At 49.2% G+C, this 16,332-nt stretch overlaps 1 protein-coding gene across 1 annotated transcript in view; it reads right to left on the bottom strand.

Annotated features, from left to right (window-relative positions):
- The window catches only part of LRRC74A (leucine rich repeat containing 74A), a gene marked incomplete at both ends in the record, with an annotated part of 58,204 nt that overhangs the window by 12,277 nt on the left and 29,595 nt on the right, over nt 1-16,332 (bottom strand). The window contains 6 exon segments of the mRNA XM_082618791.1: nt 402-509; nt 4,899-5,045; nt 7,527-7,622; nt 10,855-11,049; nt 11,415-11,500; nt 16,016-16,097. Coding sequence (XP_082474917.1) covers nt 402-509; nt 4,899-5,045; nt 7,527-7,622; nt 10,855-11,049; nt 11,415-11,500; nt 16,016-16,097 — 714 coding nt within the window.

Here is a 16,332-nt window from a genome sequence, read left to right as displayed (position 1 = left end):
CACAGGTGAAGGTGTGGGATTTCAGGCAAGATGATAGGGCCAAAGGCGAAATACTGCGGTTTCGGGATGTGGTCTCTTCTCCCACTTCCTTTTAAAATCCGCCCAGTAGCCACATGCAATGGGAGAAAGACCTAGAAGATGAAGAATGTGTGTCTTCAGGCAGCATCTTGGGTCACCAGTGGCACCCAGACGTGTAGTGCAGAGACTGACTTCAGCAGGCAGTGGAAGGAGGCCTTAGGTGTCCCTCTGGGTCTAGATAGAGCAGTGGATAAGTTGGCTTCTCACAGCCAATCCCAAGGAGCTCTTTGAGGTGCTCATGCTGTGTCCTGTCTCTCTCTCTCTCACACACACACCCCTGCACGTTCACACATAGTGCCGGCGTCCACTAGGAATCCACACACCTGTATCATAGCTTTCCGGAACTCGCCCACAGGCATCGTCGTCTCTCCACTGGGGTTCAAGCTCCTGAAGAAGTCCAGGACCGAGATTTTGTGTTGGTCTGCATAGCTCTGAGAGAAGCAGGAGACACCAGGAGCCTTGTAATATCTATACCAACTTCCCCCGCCCCCACCCCCCACCGCTGCTTCCCACCCCTGCCTGCCCAGACCGAGGTCTGAGGTCAGGCAGAGCCACACGCCACGATGCTTCTGTGTCTGCCCCACCTACACTGAGCAGGCTCTCCTGCCATTCCACGTTCCACAGGTGGAAGCACTGGAGTCGACACTGCTGAGCTCCCACAGTTTGGAGGGAATGGGGCGGTGATCATGTTTACACGTATTATTTAGTTTTGAAGTTGTCCTGCTAAGACTAGCAAAGATGGTGCTCTATGTACGTGGGTGGGCTGTTGTTAACTCAGAGACCAAAAGACTGAACCGCAGCCAGGTAGAGGGACAGGCTCCTGGTGTTCACAGAATTCTCATCGTTTTATACAAATACTTATATGGAGACGTACTGTGTTAGAGTATTTAAAAATAATATTTCACTGTTTTCAATTCAAAGATATTACCTACTCACATTTTAAGGAAAGTATAGATTAATAGAAAGAAGGAAATTAAAAATAACCCATAAATCCAGTCCCACCATCCAGAGGTAACACCTTGATGTATATTTTTTCATCTACCTGTCTATCTATCTATCTATCTATCCATCTATCTACCTATCTACTAAACATACTGTTTTATAAAATGCACTGTATTAATATATTGTGAACTTTCCAATACCATTAAAATATTCTTTTGGGTCCTTTTTTAGTATCTTTTTGTTTCTCTTCCCCTCCGACTCTCAAAAGGCCATAGGCAAGGCCCAGCTTTCTCGATAGATATTTCTGCAGACACCCTGCTCACAGAGGAATTCCTTGGGGATCAGTCCCTGGTCCCTGCTCTCCTCTCCCCACACTTCCCTCTCTAGTGTGCGCTGCCTACACCAGCCCACCCCGGGGTGAATCCCACCTACGCTTCCAGTTCTGCGTCCCCAGCAGCTGCTCGCAAGTCCATGCTGAACCCCATCGACACCTCAATCCTACACGTCTAAAGCAAACCTCAGTTAGCTGAATTCTGCAATCTGTTACTGAGCGCTGCGGCAGATACCATGGGCGGGCTCTCAACACCCACTCTGCTTCCTTCACAGCCCGCCTCTCTATAACACAGAGGCTGGAAAACTAAAAACCAGCATTCCCCAAGCCCCCTTGAAGCTACGGGTCAGAATGGGATGGGTTTCGCCAAGCCCTTGGGTGATGCGTATGTGTGACCCATGTGATCTGGAGAGAGCAGGCTGCCGGCAGCCATGGGGGTGGCTTCCCAATTCAGTGGGCGATTCCTGATTGGGCGGCTTCCTGACCTAGGCAGAAGCAGCAGCCATCCTGACTAGCCAGTTGGGGTGTCTGGGGAGCCATTTCTGGAATCTAAATGTAGAGTCTTTCTTCAGCCCTCCTAATGTCTCTGGGGTCTATCGCTGGTAATAGATCCCTCTTTGCTTAACCTAGCGGAGTGGATTCTGTGGTCAGCAACTAAGAGCCTTGATGGGCATAAGGGCCTGTTACTTTGGTAGGTGCTTTTGATAAGACCCAACATAGCTCCTGCTCTAAGGAGAGGGCTGCAGGAGCATGTGGCAAGGGCATGTACTCTTTTTTTTTTTCTTGGTCTTAACTATTTATTTCTGACTTGCTATGTTTTTGTTTTTGTTTTTACAACTTTTTTGGAGTATAATTGCTTCACAATGGTGTATTAGTTTCTGCTTTATAACAAAGTGAATCAGTTATACATATACGGGGTGGGATAGGGAGGGTGGGAGGGAGGGAGACGCAAGAGGGCATATACTCTTGACCAGGAAACCTGAGAAGGGTTGCCCGAGGACGTGACACTCCGTGCAGACCTAGAGAGTGAGGAGGAGTGAGTGAGACGCAGAGGAAGGGTGTTTAGGCAGAGGGACTCCGAGTTAACGTTAAGAGAGAACTGATGCAAAAAGGAATGGGGAGGGACTTCCCCGGTGGCGCAGTGGTTAAGAATCCGCCTGCCGATGCAGGAGACACGGGTTCGAGCCCTGCTCTGGGAAGATCCCACATGCCGCGGAGCAACTAAGCCCGTGCGCCACAACTACTGAGCCTGCGCTCTAGAGCCCGCGAACCACAACTACTGAGCCCACGTGTCACAACTACTAAAGCCTGCGCGCCTAGAGCCCGTGCTCCACAACAAGAGAAGCCACCACAATGAGAAGGCCGTGCACCGCAAGGGAGAGTATCCCCCGCTTGCTGCAACTAGAGGAAGCTCGTGCGCAGCAACGAAGACCCAATGCAGCGAAAAATAAATAAATAAAATTTAAAAAAAAAAAGGAATGGGGAGAAATCCAGTGGGGCTGAAATGTAGAGGGGGGGATAGGGGGGATGGGGGGATAGGGGGGATGGGGGGATAGGGGGGATGGGGGGATAGGGGGGATGGGGGGATGGGGGGGATGGGGGGGATGGGGGGATGGGGGGGATGAGGCCAGAGCGGGAGGCGGGAGGCGGGAGGCGGGGCCAGGGGGTGGTCCCTTTTCCCCACAGGACTTCCCTATTGCTGGCAATGTTACCATTGTTCTTTTAGTCCACTGGGCTTAAAAATTGGGGGTTATCTTTGGCTCTCTCCTCTCCCCACACACCTCCCTTCTCCTAACACACACACACACACACACACACACACACACAACCACTCACCAAGTCCTGGAGATGCTCCATAAAGATATCTCCTACATCTGTACCTCCACTCTCACTGTCATTTTCAGCCAAGTTACCGTTCTAGATCTGGAATACTACACTAGTGTCCTCATTGGTTTTCCCAGTCTCATATTTACCCCCAGTTCATTTCCCTCCCCGTTGCCAGAAAAATTACCCCTCAGTCCTGCTGGATTTACATCACAGCCTCTGCTCAACAACTCGCACTGGCTCCCTGCTCCCTGTGGACTCAAACCTCCCTCTGAGCCTAAACTCTGAGGACTGCTGCATTCAGCTCTAGCCTCTCTTTGCAGCCTTGACTCCCAGGCTTCCCTGTGAGACCAGAGCCACGCGGTCCGGTTCCCACGCCCCAGACACACTGCGAGCGACTCCCGCTCCGCTCCTTTGCTGGTTGGCATCCTCTTCCCTCCCGCTCTCTGTTGCTCACCTGCATCTTTTCCGCTTATCAAGGCACTTGCCCAGTCCCACCTCTGCCAGGAAGCATCCTTTTCTGTTTGCTTGCAGTGACCTCTAGTTTGGATTGTATTTGCTACCTTTGTCACTTGTTTATTATTTATCATATGACACTTTCTATTAGAAACGACTGTATCTGTCCCATCTTCCCAACCCGACTGTCGGGCCCCGAGGGGAAGGACTGTGGTTTACATTGTATGTATTGAGGCTCTCCTCTGGGATCCCTTTTCTACACTGTTTTAAAACAAGGAGCAAGCTCCCACTTTGCGTCGGATAACTCTATTCCCCCTCTTCTTGCAAAACAGGTTTCCCCTCAGTTCCACCTGACATCATCTTACTTGAAAAGATATAAAGATACTTGATACCGCTTTGCCTTCTAGAACTTTTCATACAATGATAATTTTCATGCAAGAGCTCTCCTCTTTGGTTCTGGAAACTAAGGCACAGAGCAGACCAACCAGGGGCAGGAAGCAGCCCCAGTGGCAAACACCATGAAGAACCGTGTTTACAGGGCACCTTCCCAGCTCCTGCCGCCTCAGGTGGTAATGGCCCTGCACCCAGCAGCAGGTGAGAGCTGGTGGTAGAAACACCAGGCCTGGGCAGTCACTGCTCTGTGAGGCTGTCCGACCAGAGGAGCTATAACATCCCTTCCAGCTTTAACATTCTCTGAGTTTTTATTTCCACTGCCTCCTGTGACTGCGAGACACAATCTAAGACTTGAGCCAGGGGCAAGGTGACCATTAGGTATAAAACACTTGAGGGTTCCTTGTTAGCTGAAGCCACCAAATAGCCATCCTGACCACAGGGTCAGGACGTCTTGGCATCCTTACCAGCTATTGGGAAGAGCCTGCGTGAATTGTGGGCTTATTGCCTGCCAAGCATTGTTCTAGGTCATGTGTAGTATAGAATTCAATCTTCACAGCAGCCCTGCTGGGGTGGGTGCTATAATCAGGCCCATTTTACAGGTGAAGAGACTGAAGTACAGAGCACGTCAGTCACTTGTCTTTGGTTGCAATGGAGGAGCCTGGCTGGTAGAAACCATCCTATTGCAAGGCCCTCCCACTTCAGCCAGTTCTCAGTCCTTCCTCTGGGAGCCAAGAGGAATATTCCACAGCTGAGATGTTCCTTGTCAGCCAGGACTGTGCAGACGCTCTGGGGGAGGAGAAACTCTAGGAAGCTGAGCCAAAGGTCAGCTCTTTCCAGGGGTCCCTGGGGGCTCTTAGAGGAAAGCAGGGCTCACCTGGATCAGTTTCACAGGGTTCGTCCACGTGAAGAGGTTTTTCTTGTTAGAGTCGCCTTGCACTGCTTTGTACATCACGTCCAGCTGGGGGTGGACAGCACACACTCCATCCAATATTTTCACAAACTGCTCTGACACCAGCACATTCTGAAGCAGGGAGAGAGGGGACCCGTCAGGGGGAGGGCACTGCCATCGTGCCATCTCCCAGACCAGCGGACTCTCCCAAGCAAAGTCAGTGTGTTGTCTTTTCTAGTTGGTTCTGCGGTACTGCTCCTAGACTGGGATGGTTCACCTTTTTTAGAGCTTGTGGTTTGACTTGTAAGTTTCCCACGCGATTTTGATCAGATGTCCTAGTTGGGTGCTGGTGGCCTGTCACATACTGTCAACTCACTCTGCTCTCAGAAGGTGCGCATTAGTGTCTGTGTGTGACAGATGAGACACAGCTGTGGGGTTACGAGACTGGTCCCCAAACAAAGGCCCTGAAAAGCCCACTTCTACACCAGTGTTGGCCTTCAGAGCAGGTGCCATGGCAGAGAGCTCCCCTCATTCCAACCATCCTGTCATGGCTCAAAACGCACTGGGAACGCCCCCCTGTGGAAGTGGCCTCTGAGCCGGGTCGGAGGCCGCAGGAGAACATGTGGTCTGTGAAACGGTGTTGGATCAAACCTGGCCTCCCTCAATGTGATTGACCTGCTTCATTCCTCAGATGTGGTTCTCAGTATCTTTTGCCATTTCAAAGAATTAGATCCATGCTTAAGGGCTGAAGACTTACTCCCTCCCCTTTAGAGACATTCTAGAGAAAGTTCTAGAAACATCTACAATGAAGGGATTCCAACACCACTTAGAGTTATGGCGTCATCATTGACAAAAGGGAAGGAAAATCCAATTGAAACCTATTTGTTCTGGAAGGCTGGTGGAGTGGCAGTGAGATCCCAGCTCATGGGTTTATATGCCGTCTTGGGGCGTAAACAGCACCATTTCTAACGTTTCCGCAGACAGGCAGTGCTGGGGTTCATACCTTCCAACCTGCACTGCGGGGGGCGGGGGGGAGGAGCCAAATGCTAACAAACTGGGGACCTGTGGTTGAGATTCAGAGGCAGCTTCACGGGGTGCAGGTCAGAGCTGTAGGATGAAGGTGGAGGGGGCCTCTGAAGAGGAAGACCCATGAGCGCAGGAAGGAGCCTGGGGCGGGGAGGAAGGGGCGAGGGAACAGCGTGAAAAGAAAAGCAGGTATGTTTTTGTAATGTTTTATAATCGGTGGCAAATTTTACTTATTATTCAGTTCCAAAAAGCTTGGGTTTCAAATTCAAAACATCATCACTGATAGAATTGTAAGGTATTAAAATCTTAACAAAACATCACATTAGTGTGGCATTAAACAAATGTAAAAGGACTTTAACACTGTACCTTTACAGAACTCTAGAATAGGAGGCAGAAGCCCTGCATTGACTCCTTGCTGTGTTTCTCACTTGCTGTGTGGTCCTGGGCAAGTGACCTAACCTCTCTGTTTCAGTTTCCTTACATGTAAAATGGGAAAATGAGGAAATGTACTTGTTGTGGGTTGAATTGTATCCCCCCCCACAAAAAAATGTTGAAATCCTAACCTCCAGTACCTGTGAATGTGACCTTATTGGGAAATAGGGTCTTGGCAGGTGATCAAGTTAAAATGAGGTCATTAGGGTGCGCCCTAATCTGATATGACTGGTGTCCTTATAAAAAAGGGAACACTGGGATATGGAGATAGACACGCCTACAGGGAGAAGCCACTGAGGCTGAAGACAGAGATTAGGGTGATGTTTTTACAAGCCAAGGGACAGCAAAGATTGCCAGTAAACTACCAGAAGCTAGGAGAAAGCAGGAATAGATTCTTCCTCACAGCCCTCTGGAGGAACCAACTCTACCAACACCTTGATCTTGGACTCCTAGCCTCCAGAACTGTGAGACAATAAATTTCAGCCACTTGGTCTGTGTACTTTGCCATGGCGGCCCTAGGTCATGGATACACTCTACCTACCTCCCAGGGTAGGAGTAAATGAAAAAATGAAAATGAAAAAAGAGTATAGAATGGTAGACAAGTATAGGATATTGTTGGCACCAGCTCCCACCTCTAGGATGATTCTGGCCAGAGTAGCTGGTAGAGTGGAGTCACCTCCTCAGGCTTCCCTCCTCCATCAAGGTTTTTTTACACTCAAATACTACTCTGAGTAGGCTGAGTCATGAAATGAAAACACAGGTCTGCACATGTTTTAATACTCAGAGTCTAAAAATCCTGTGATTCTGGAAGCATTCTAAGGCCCAAAGCCATCCATCGACAAAGCTGACGGTAGACAAGTCTGTTCTGGGGGTCCCCCTGCCTTTGCTTCTGGTGTTCCTCCTCTCTGCCTTCAGGCCCACTGTTGGGGGTGCAGGTCCTGGGTTCCCAGGATCTGGTAAATAATGTCACATCATGATGTTTTTGACTGAATGGCTACTCCTACGGAAAGGACCTCTGGAGGGGGCAGAGTTGTACTCTAAAAGGAGTAGCCTTTTCAAGGAGCAGTTCTGTGAGGGCCCTGAGGGCTAGAGCTGGCACAGTGGCCATGGTAACTGGCTTGCTCCCAAGTGCAAGCAAACAATTTGATCACTTACGGAAATGTCAATATCCTCCATCTTGGATTTGGGGTTCCTCTTGATGGACAGGATAAGTAACACAGCCCCATCCATACTTAGAGGGTTCAGGTAAAGCTGTGGGAGGAAGGGCGAGGCAGAAGGAGGCAGAGATGAGGACAGGAGAGGCTGGCTCAGAGCACGGTTTCCATTTCCTCCCATCAAATCCTAATCTCTGTCATCCTCCCAGACTTCTCTGTAAGCACCCATCTCCCTGTCTATTTGTCATCCATTCACTTGTCCATCTCACTGATCATCCATCCATCCATCCATCCATCCATCCATCCATCCATCTATCCATCCATCGATCCATCCATCCATCTATCCATCCATCCATCCATCCATCCATCATCCATCCATCCATCCATCTATCCATCCATCCATCCATCCATCCATCCATCCATCTATCCATCCATCCATCCATCATCCATCCATCCATCCAAATATCCATCCAACAAACATCCACGTGCCAGTCACTGGGTTAAGTGCTGAGGGATGCACAGGCAAACATGACAATATCTCTTCCCTCAGGTAGCTTACACTCTAGAGGGGGACACAGGCAAACAAGCAAATGACATCTGAAGTGCGATGATGGCAATGACAGAGGTACCCACTGGTACCACAGAAAACAAGGAAAGGGGCATCCAGTATGGTGGAGGGGACACTTGAGCTAAGCCTCGCAGAGCTAATGGGGATTAGCTAGGGATGAAGAAGGCAGACAGGACCAGAGGAGGGAATAAGGTGCACCAAAGAAGACAAGGGAAGGCAAGGGCAAAGGTGCAGAGGTGTGTGGGGAAAAGTAAACGTTTCATGAGCAGGAGCAGAGAGCGTGAGGCCACAGAGCTGTGATGGGTCAGACTGCACAGGACCTTGGGGGCTTAGCTAAGTACTCAGGGCTTTATCTCCACAGTACTGTGAGCCACTGCAGCGTGGTATGGAGGTTAACAGCAGGGTGCATGGAGCCCATTGGCTCTGCTTACTAGTTTTCTGGTCTTGTGTTAGTTCCCTGACTACTGTGTACCTATGGCCTAGGGCTGCACAGAGGAGTCAATACATAACTTCAGGTAAAGCATTCAAAAGAGTGCATGGTACATAGTAAGCAGCCAATGAATGTTACTTATTATTATTGAAGGCTTTCAGCTGATGGTTTCCTGATGAGGCTGACCAAAACTCTATGTCAGGGGGTTCCCAGGCTCTTTCAGTACTCCAGTGAGAAAAGACAGCCTGGAGCCCTGCCCTCATAGGGCTTAGCATCCAGAATCTTTGGTTTGACTCACGTGCAGGGGGAATTCCTTATTCTTCCAAGATTAAGAAAAGGAGGGCTGGGGATGGCTGTGGAGAGCAACAGATAATTCCTGTGGCAAAACTGATGTGGCCTCCACATACGACCAAACTAAAAGGTATATTTTAAGCTTTTTTTCTTTCGCTTTTAAAACAATTTAAAAAATTAAAATAAAATATTTGGTCACCGTAGAAAAAATTTAAAAAGCAGTAGAAAAAAATGTTAAAATTGCCTATATCCCACTAACCAGAGAAAATCCCTGTTGCCATTTTGCTGAGGCAGCATTTTAGTCTTAAAATTCAGATTCTCTGCACTTTCCTTAGCTTCACTGGCCACCGACCGAGGCTCAGTCCTTTGCAGGCTGGGTCAGTCTCTCTTCTCTGAGTCACACTTGGTGCCCCTCCAGCCAGGCCAGCCTCTGAGCTCCCCCAGTCACTAGATGGCCACCTGGTCTGGTCTGCAGTCACCACGCTCCCTCCACAGGTTGGAATCTGACTCCCTGTTGTCACCTCAGCAGCTCTAAGGTGGCTGTCCTCTCAGATGGTGGCTCATCTTCACTGATTCCTAACTCCCATTCTTCTTCCACCAGCACCCCCATGTCTTTGGTCCCCCCGAGTCACCTCCACATCTTGCGGGAGTTGGAGCTGCAGTGGAAAGCCAGGTAGAGCTGACATCCCTCTGCCTCTTGCTAGCTGCACGGCCTGACAAGTCACACAGCCTCAGTCTTCTCATCTGACAAATGGGGCTACTGGAGCCTGCTTGGTAGGGCTGGGCCATGAAGAAGGAGGCAAAGCGCTTGATATAGAACCTGGCTTGTGGTAGGAGTCCCAGAAAGGGGACCTATTAATAGAAGTCCACATCTTACATCAGTTCCCAACTTCCCATGAGCTTCTATGTTATAAATTAGCATCTATGAGCAAATTGATTTAAAATGAAATATGTATTCATTCATTCACTTAATAAATATTCAATGGGTATCTACTCTATGCCCAGGACTCTGCTAGGTACGGGGGATATAGTAATGGGCAAAGCCAAACATGTCTTTGTCCTCAGGAAACTTTCGAACTAGTGGTGACAGTCAAATAGTCACTCAAATGAGAGTATAAGGAAAAACTCTGGTGAGTTCTGCGTGAAGGGGCAAACAGGATCTGAGTGTTCCTGCAGGGTCCCTGGGGGAATTGCTGCTCCAGCTGTGCTCTGAGGCAGACCAGCAATTGAGGCCAGTGGAGGGAGCACTACAGGCCCTGCGGGAAGGGAGTAGAAAAAAGACCCTGAGACCATGGCTGGAGTGCGGGGGAGAGTGGGGGGTAAACTGAGGCTGGAGAAGCACACAGGGTGAGAGAACGGGATTTGAGCAACGGAGGCCATGGTCGGGGGGGCCTAAGTGGGAGGAGAGTAGGTATGGGTGGGGATGGAAGTCAGATTTATGCTCAGAATGCACACTCTTGCCGCAGTGTGGAGAAAACCTGGAGGAGGGAATTCCCTGGTGGTCCAGTGGTTAGGACTCAGTGCTTTCACTGACAGGGCTGGGGTTCAATCCCTGGTTTGGGAACTAAGATCTCGCAGGCCTATCAGCAAAGAAAAACAAAGAAACTGGAGGAGACCCAGATGGGAGCAAGGAAGACCCAACCCTGTGCCAGGTGAGAGCAGAGGGTGACACTGGGTTTACAGCAGAGAGACAGCCAAGAACGTACTCACATATGAAGCACAGGGTAGATTTTCTCTCCAGCAACATCCAGCTCCATCGTCCTGCTGCCCTCACGCCAATACACGCAGACACACACGTGCATGCACACACATGGACACACGGACACATACACAGATGCACACACATGGAAGCATGGACACACACATGAATGCACGGACACATACATACACGTGCACACATACATGGGTACAGAGACACACAGATGCACAGGTATACGCACATGGATGCACACACATGGAAGCATGGACACACACATGAATGCACGGACACACACACACACACAGAAATGCAGGCACAAGATGTCCCGTTCCCAGCACTACCTTCAGAACTTTGAGGCTTTCGTTCAACTCCAATCCTTTGCTGATTTTGGACAGCCCTTCATTGCTGATGTTGTTGCTGCTGAGGTCTAGGTAGGCCAGGGAGTTGTTGACTCTGAGGACCTCCCCTAAGTCTGCAGCCCCCTCGTTCCCAAAGCTGTTCATGGAGAGATTCAGTTTCTTCAGGGACACATTAGCCTGCAGGGAGAAGGGAGAACAGCACCAGCATGAAGACTGCATGCAACTCATCCAGCCAACGGGCCCCAATTTTTGTCCCCTGCTGTCATCCAGACAGGGTGCTCAGTGGTCCCCAGGAGGGAGATCAGCCAGATCTTTCCAGATCCCTCCCAGCTGGGCTCAGAGTCTCAAGTACTCTTGAGGCTCATTCCCTTTGGGCTGAGGTCATTCCCTACCCCCTAGTTAAACTGCTGCCGTGAAGTACCCCAAAGATGCCAGCTAGGTTTCAGCAGGGTGGATTTACCCATGGGGAAGGGTTCAAGGTGGCTGACTCAGGGCTTGGCCGTCCTCACTGGGGCTTAACACACCACTCCCGGAGGGCTTACCCGGAGACCGCTGCACAAGGCCACCGCTCCCTGGATGTAGAGGTGGTTCCAGCTCAGGTCCAGCGACTGGAGCCCCACGTTGAGGGCTGTGGGAGGGAAGGAGTCATCTCAGCATCCACCACACCACAGAGAACCCAGTCTCAGGGTTGGCAGAGGTCCATCACATTGGGAATAAGGATCGCTCAATCCTCATGCAAAGCAAAACACGGAGGTAATAATTCGTCAGTTATTCATTTAAACACAAAATTCTAAGATGATTCCCAAGGCTGGCAACAACGTAGTAAAATACTCATACATTGCAGGTGGCAAGCAAATGGTATGCTCTATTTGGCAAATACTATCTGGTCACAGACATTTTCCTGTTAAAATCTGTTTACTCTATCTCACAGCAATATCACCCCTGAGACTCTTCCTAAGGAGACAGTACAGGATTTAAGAAGAGCAACATGCTTGTAGATGTTTTCCCTGGCATCACTTATAAAAGTAAGGTTTGTGACTCACAGGGGAAGGGTAAAGCATAACATAAATATCCATCTGGTGGAAAGTTACACAACCATTAAAACAGATGGAGAGAGCACGGCAAACCTTGTATTTACATAGGGACACTATGATGGGCGTGGGGTGTGGTATCGCGTGATGTCTTTTTCATGGAGACCTACGGGAGCAGTGGAGGCCCCAGAATTTCCATCCAGGAGAGCTTTAGGGATACAGCCAGGTGGAAGTGTGGGGGCATCAGGCTTGTCTAGAAGTTGGGTTTGCACAGAAATTGCACATTTTTTTAACTTAAAGTTGCTTTTGCTCATGTGCTACATAGGGCTGGGAAAGCATCCTATTTAAACACTTCATCATTGTTATTTTTATCTGGGGAGGGTGGATGTGCCGAGGACACCATTGGAAGGAGAGAATAAAGTGCTCTTGAAGGATTACTGAGTGGGAGGAATCGCCTTCAGGCCCAGGAAAAATGTGTTATTCTGTTTTATTTACTTTCTTATATTTAAAAAAAAATTTTGGCTGCATTGGGTTTTCGTTGTTGAAAGCGGGCTTTTCTCTAGTTGCAGCGAGCGGGGGCTACTCTTCGTTGCTATGCGCGGGCTTCTCATTGCGGTGGCTTCTCTTGTTGCAGAGCACGGGCTCTAGGCACACGGGCTTCAGTAGTTGTGGCTTGTGGGCTCTAGAGCGCAGGCTCAGTAGCTGTGGCGCACGGGCTTAGTTACTCCGCGGCATGTGGGATCTTCCCGGACCAGGGCTCGAACCTGTGTCCCCTGCATTGGCAGGCGGATTCTTAACCACTGCGCCACCAGGGAAGCCCCTGTTTTATTTTCTATGGACAGAGCAGTCTGTACTGATCGCGTCTTTCTCTTGTGTCAACCACCAGGACAGACTTTCAGGAAGTGCACAATACCTTCTATTATATCGAGAACAAACTTTTGTCCTGCCTTCATTCTCTCTCCCTGCCTGTCTCCCTCATCCTAGTCTTATTTTTCTCTCCTCTTCTGTGCCAAGTCCCTCACTGAAGTTAAACCTTTTTTTTTAATATTATTTTTTTTGATGTGGACCATTTTTAAAGTCTTTATTGAATTTGTTACAATATTGCTTCTGTTTTGTGTTTTGTTTTTTTGGCCACGAGGCATATGGGATCCTAGCTCCCTGACCAGGGATCGAACGTGTCCCCCTTGCATTGGAAGGCAAAGTCTTAACCACGGGACCACCAGGGAAGTCCCTTAAGTTAAACCTTGCAAGCCTGCCTCTCTTAAATGGCCACAAAATTAAAATTTTAATTCTGTTCTCAACACTTACTAGCTTTGTGACCTTAAACAGGTTACTTATCCTTCCCGTCCTTCTGTTTTCTTATCTATAAAATAGAGATGTTAACCTGTACAAGGTTTTTTTGGTGAGGATTGATGTAAAAAGCCTAGTATGATGCCTGTCACATAGTAATCATCTTATTTTTGGTAGCTTTAATAATAATAAGGATTCTTTTAAAAACTGCATATAGGGCTTCCCTGGTGGTGCAGTGGTTGAGAGTCCGCCTTCCGATGCAGGGGACGTGGGTTCGTGCCCCGGTCCGGGAAGATCCCACATGCCGCGGAGCGGCTGGGTCCGTGAGCCATGGCCACTGGGCCTGCGCGTCCGGAGCCTGTGCTCCGCAACGGGAGAGGCCACAGCAGTGAGAGGCCCGCGTACCGCATTAAAAAAAAAAAACAAAAAAAACCTTCCTGGACTCTATATGCCACCCATCCTTCTGTTCAAACCTTGTCTCAGTGGAACGTCTGGAGTTGCTTATGTGGTCATTTCCACTTCTTTGCATCCCATTTTCAACTCAACCCACTCCAGTTGGGTTTCCATACTCACCCACTTCACGAACATGGCACCTGTCAAGGTCACCGATTATCTCCATGTTGCTAAGCGCTGTGGTCGCTTTTCTGTCCTCATCTTATTTGACCTCTAAGCATTACTTGACCCAGCTGACCACTTACCCCTTCTTGAAAATACGTCCTCATATGGCTCCTTGGCTCCTGACTTTTCCTATTTGACTCGCGACTCCGTCTCCAGCTCCCCCTCCTCTGCAAACCCTAAAAATGTCGGAGCGGCCCAGGGGCCAGAGGGATGGCCACCTACTCAACTCTATCTGCACTCGTCTGGATGACCCCATCTTGACACATGGCTTTAAATACTTCCCTGTGCCTATGACTCACAAATATATGTTTCTAGTCCTGACCTGTTCACCAAGCTCTAAACTCACACAGCTTGATATCTCTGTGTAGGCGTCGAATGGGCATCAAAAGTCCTCCACGGCCAAAACGGAAAACTCGACTCCTAACTCCTGCCGCCCGCCCCCATACTGTTACTCCCTGAGTTTTCCCCTCTAAGTAAATGACACCTGCCTCTAACCAGTAACTGAAACAAAAGAGTCGTGAGTCTATCTCTCCCTTCCCTCCTCCTTCACATCAGCAAGTCCTTTCGGCTTTACTTGCAAAGTATATTCTGAATCCATCCACTGCTCAGGCACTACCTCCTCCCTGAGCTCACGCTGTGGTCCTGTTTTACCTGCACCCCCACACCAGCCTCCTGACCGGCCTCCCTCTTCCATTGCTGTCCTCGTCAGCTGCGGGCTTCACACGGCACATCTGCCCCTGCACGCCGCACCGTGTCGCCCCACGCTCACATCCTCCACGACTCTTGGTCGTGCGCCGCGTGGATCCCAGCCTCCTCACATCCCATGGCTCCCGCGGCCCGATGTCAGGGGCTGCGGGCAACAACCTCTTCTCCTTCCATCCTCCTCCCCTGTCCCCTCTGCTCCAGCCACACTGACCCCCCAGTTCCTCAAACAGGGGACACGCTCCATTCTTTCTGCCTGGAGCCCTGTGTGTCCAGACCCTAGCACGGCTCTTTCTTCTTTGATATTCAGGTTTCAACAAAGAGCCACCTTCCCTGTGGGGCTTCCCTCACCCCTCCATCTAGATGAGCATCCCGTCCCCACTGCTAGGAGTCCTTTCCTTTTCTACTCATTCCCCCAGGAATGAGCATTTAGGTTTTCTTTCCTTTATAACACTTTTGCAGTGAAACCTCTGCAGACACCTCTCGCTGTGTATGTGTGAGAGCGTCTCTGAGACACGTATAGAGGGGAACTGCGTCATAGAAAATATATACATTTTTGACGATAGTAAACACTGTCAAATTGTTCTCCAAAGTGCCTTTACCTAGTAGACTTGTGAGTGTTCCTATTTCTTGCTTGTATTAGCCCTTGATATTCTCTGATGGGAAATTTTTACAGCTCTGCTAGATGACAAGGGAGATCTTTTTGTTGTTTTATTTTGCATGTTTCTAACTACTAAAGAGTGTGGGCACTTGGCTTTCTTTGGTCACTGTCCATATGCTTTGACCATTGTTTTATTGGGAGTATTTATCACTGCCTAATGGAGCTATAGGAACTTTTATCAATATTCTGAAGAGTACTCTTCTATATTATACAAATGCTGCACATTTCTACTCCTTAACTATTGCTTGTTTTCTATCATTGCCCCACAATGTCTTTTTTTTTTTTTTTTTTTTTGCAGTATGTGGGCCTCTCACTGTTGTGGCCTCTCCCGTTGCGGAGCACAGGCTCCGGACGCGCAGGCTCAGCGGCCATGGCTCACGGGCCCAGCCGCTCCGCGGCATGTGGGACCTTCCCAGACCGGGGCACGAACCCATGTCCCCGGCATCGGCAGGCGGACTCTCAACCACTGCGCCACCAGGGAAGCCCCCACAATGTCTTTTATCACAAGCAAGTTTTAAACTTACTGTTGTCAAATATATGAATCGTTTCTGTTACAGTTTCTGCCACTATTTTGTTACAGTTTCTGCCCATTTCTGTTTAATAATCCGTAGTCTCCCTGAAGTCAGCAAGTTACTTCTCTCTACGTTCTTCTAATCATTTTAAAGTTTACTTCCCACATTCAGGTGTCTGCTCCATTCAAAGTGTACTTCGGGTGTGGTGTGCATCACTTTTTATAATCAGAACGTTCAATAACAATAAGAAACCGGAGATGCAGCTCTGACAAGCCATCACACCCCATGTCCCTCCCCCTTGCTGGTTCCTCCCTCCGCGGAAGACTCACCCAGCATCTTCCCCAGGTACTCTCCTGCCTTATCAGAGAATTGGTTGTGACTGAGATCCAGCGACTTAATTCTGTAATTGGTCTAGAGAAAGAAACAGTGCAGAGAAAGGTAATTTTTGTCTTCTTTGTGACTGCAAATACCTCTCTTAGAACAGTGTGGGCCCCCATATGCCAAAAATTAAGTAGACTAGTGTTCTTAGACTGAGGACAATTTCTTGTTCATTTCCTGCTGAACTGTTGATGACTGCTGCGAGAATTTAGCACCATCCAAACAGTCCTACCACTTGCTGAGGTTTTTGATAGGATTGGCAGAGTCT

Source organism: Mesoplodon mirus, assembly GCF_964341445.2.
Source record: "Mesoplodon mirus genome assembly, chromosome: 4".
NCBI classification, from domain to species: Eukaryota; Metazoa; Chordata; class Mammalia; order Artiodactyla; family Ziphiidae; genus Mesoplodon; species Mesoplodon mirus.
The sequence above is the reverse complement of the archived record's forward strand: the minus strand, read 5'-3'. Positions and strand labels throughout refer to the sequence as shown.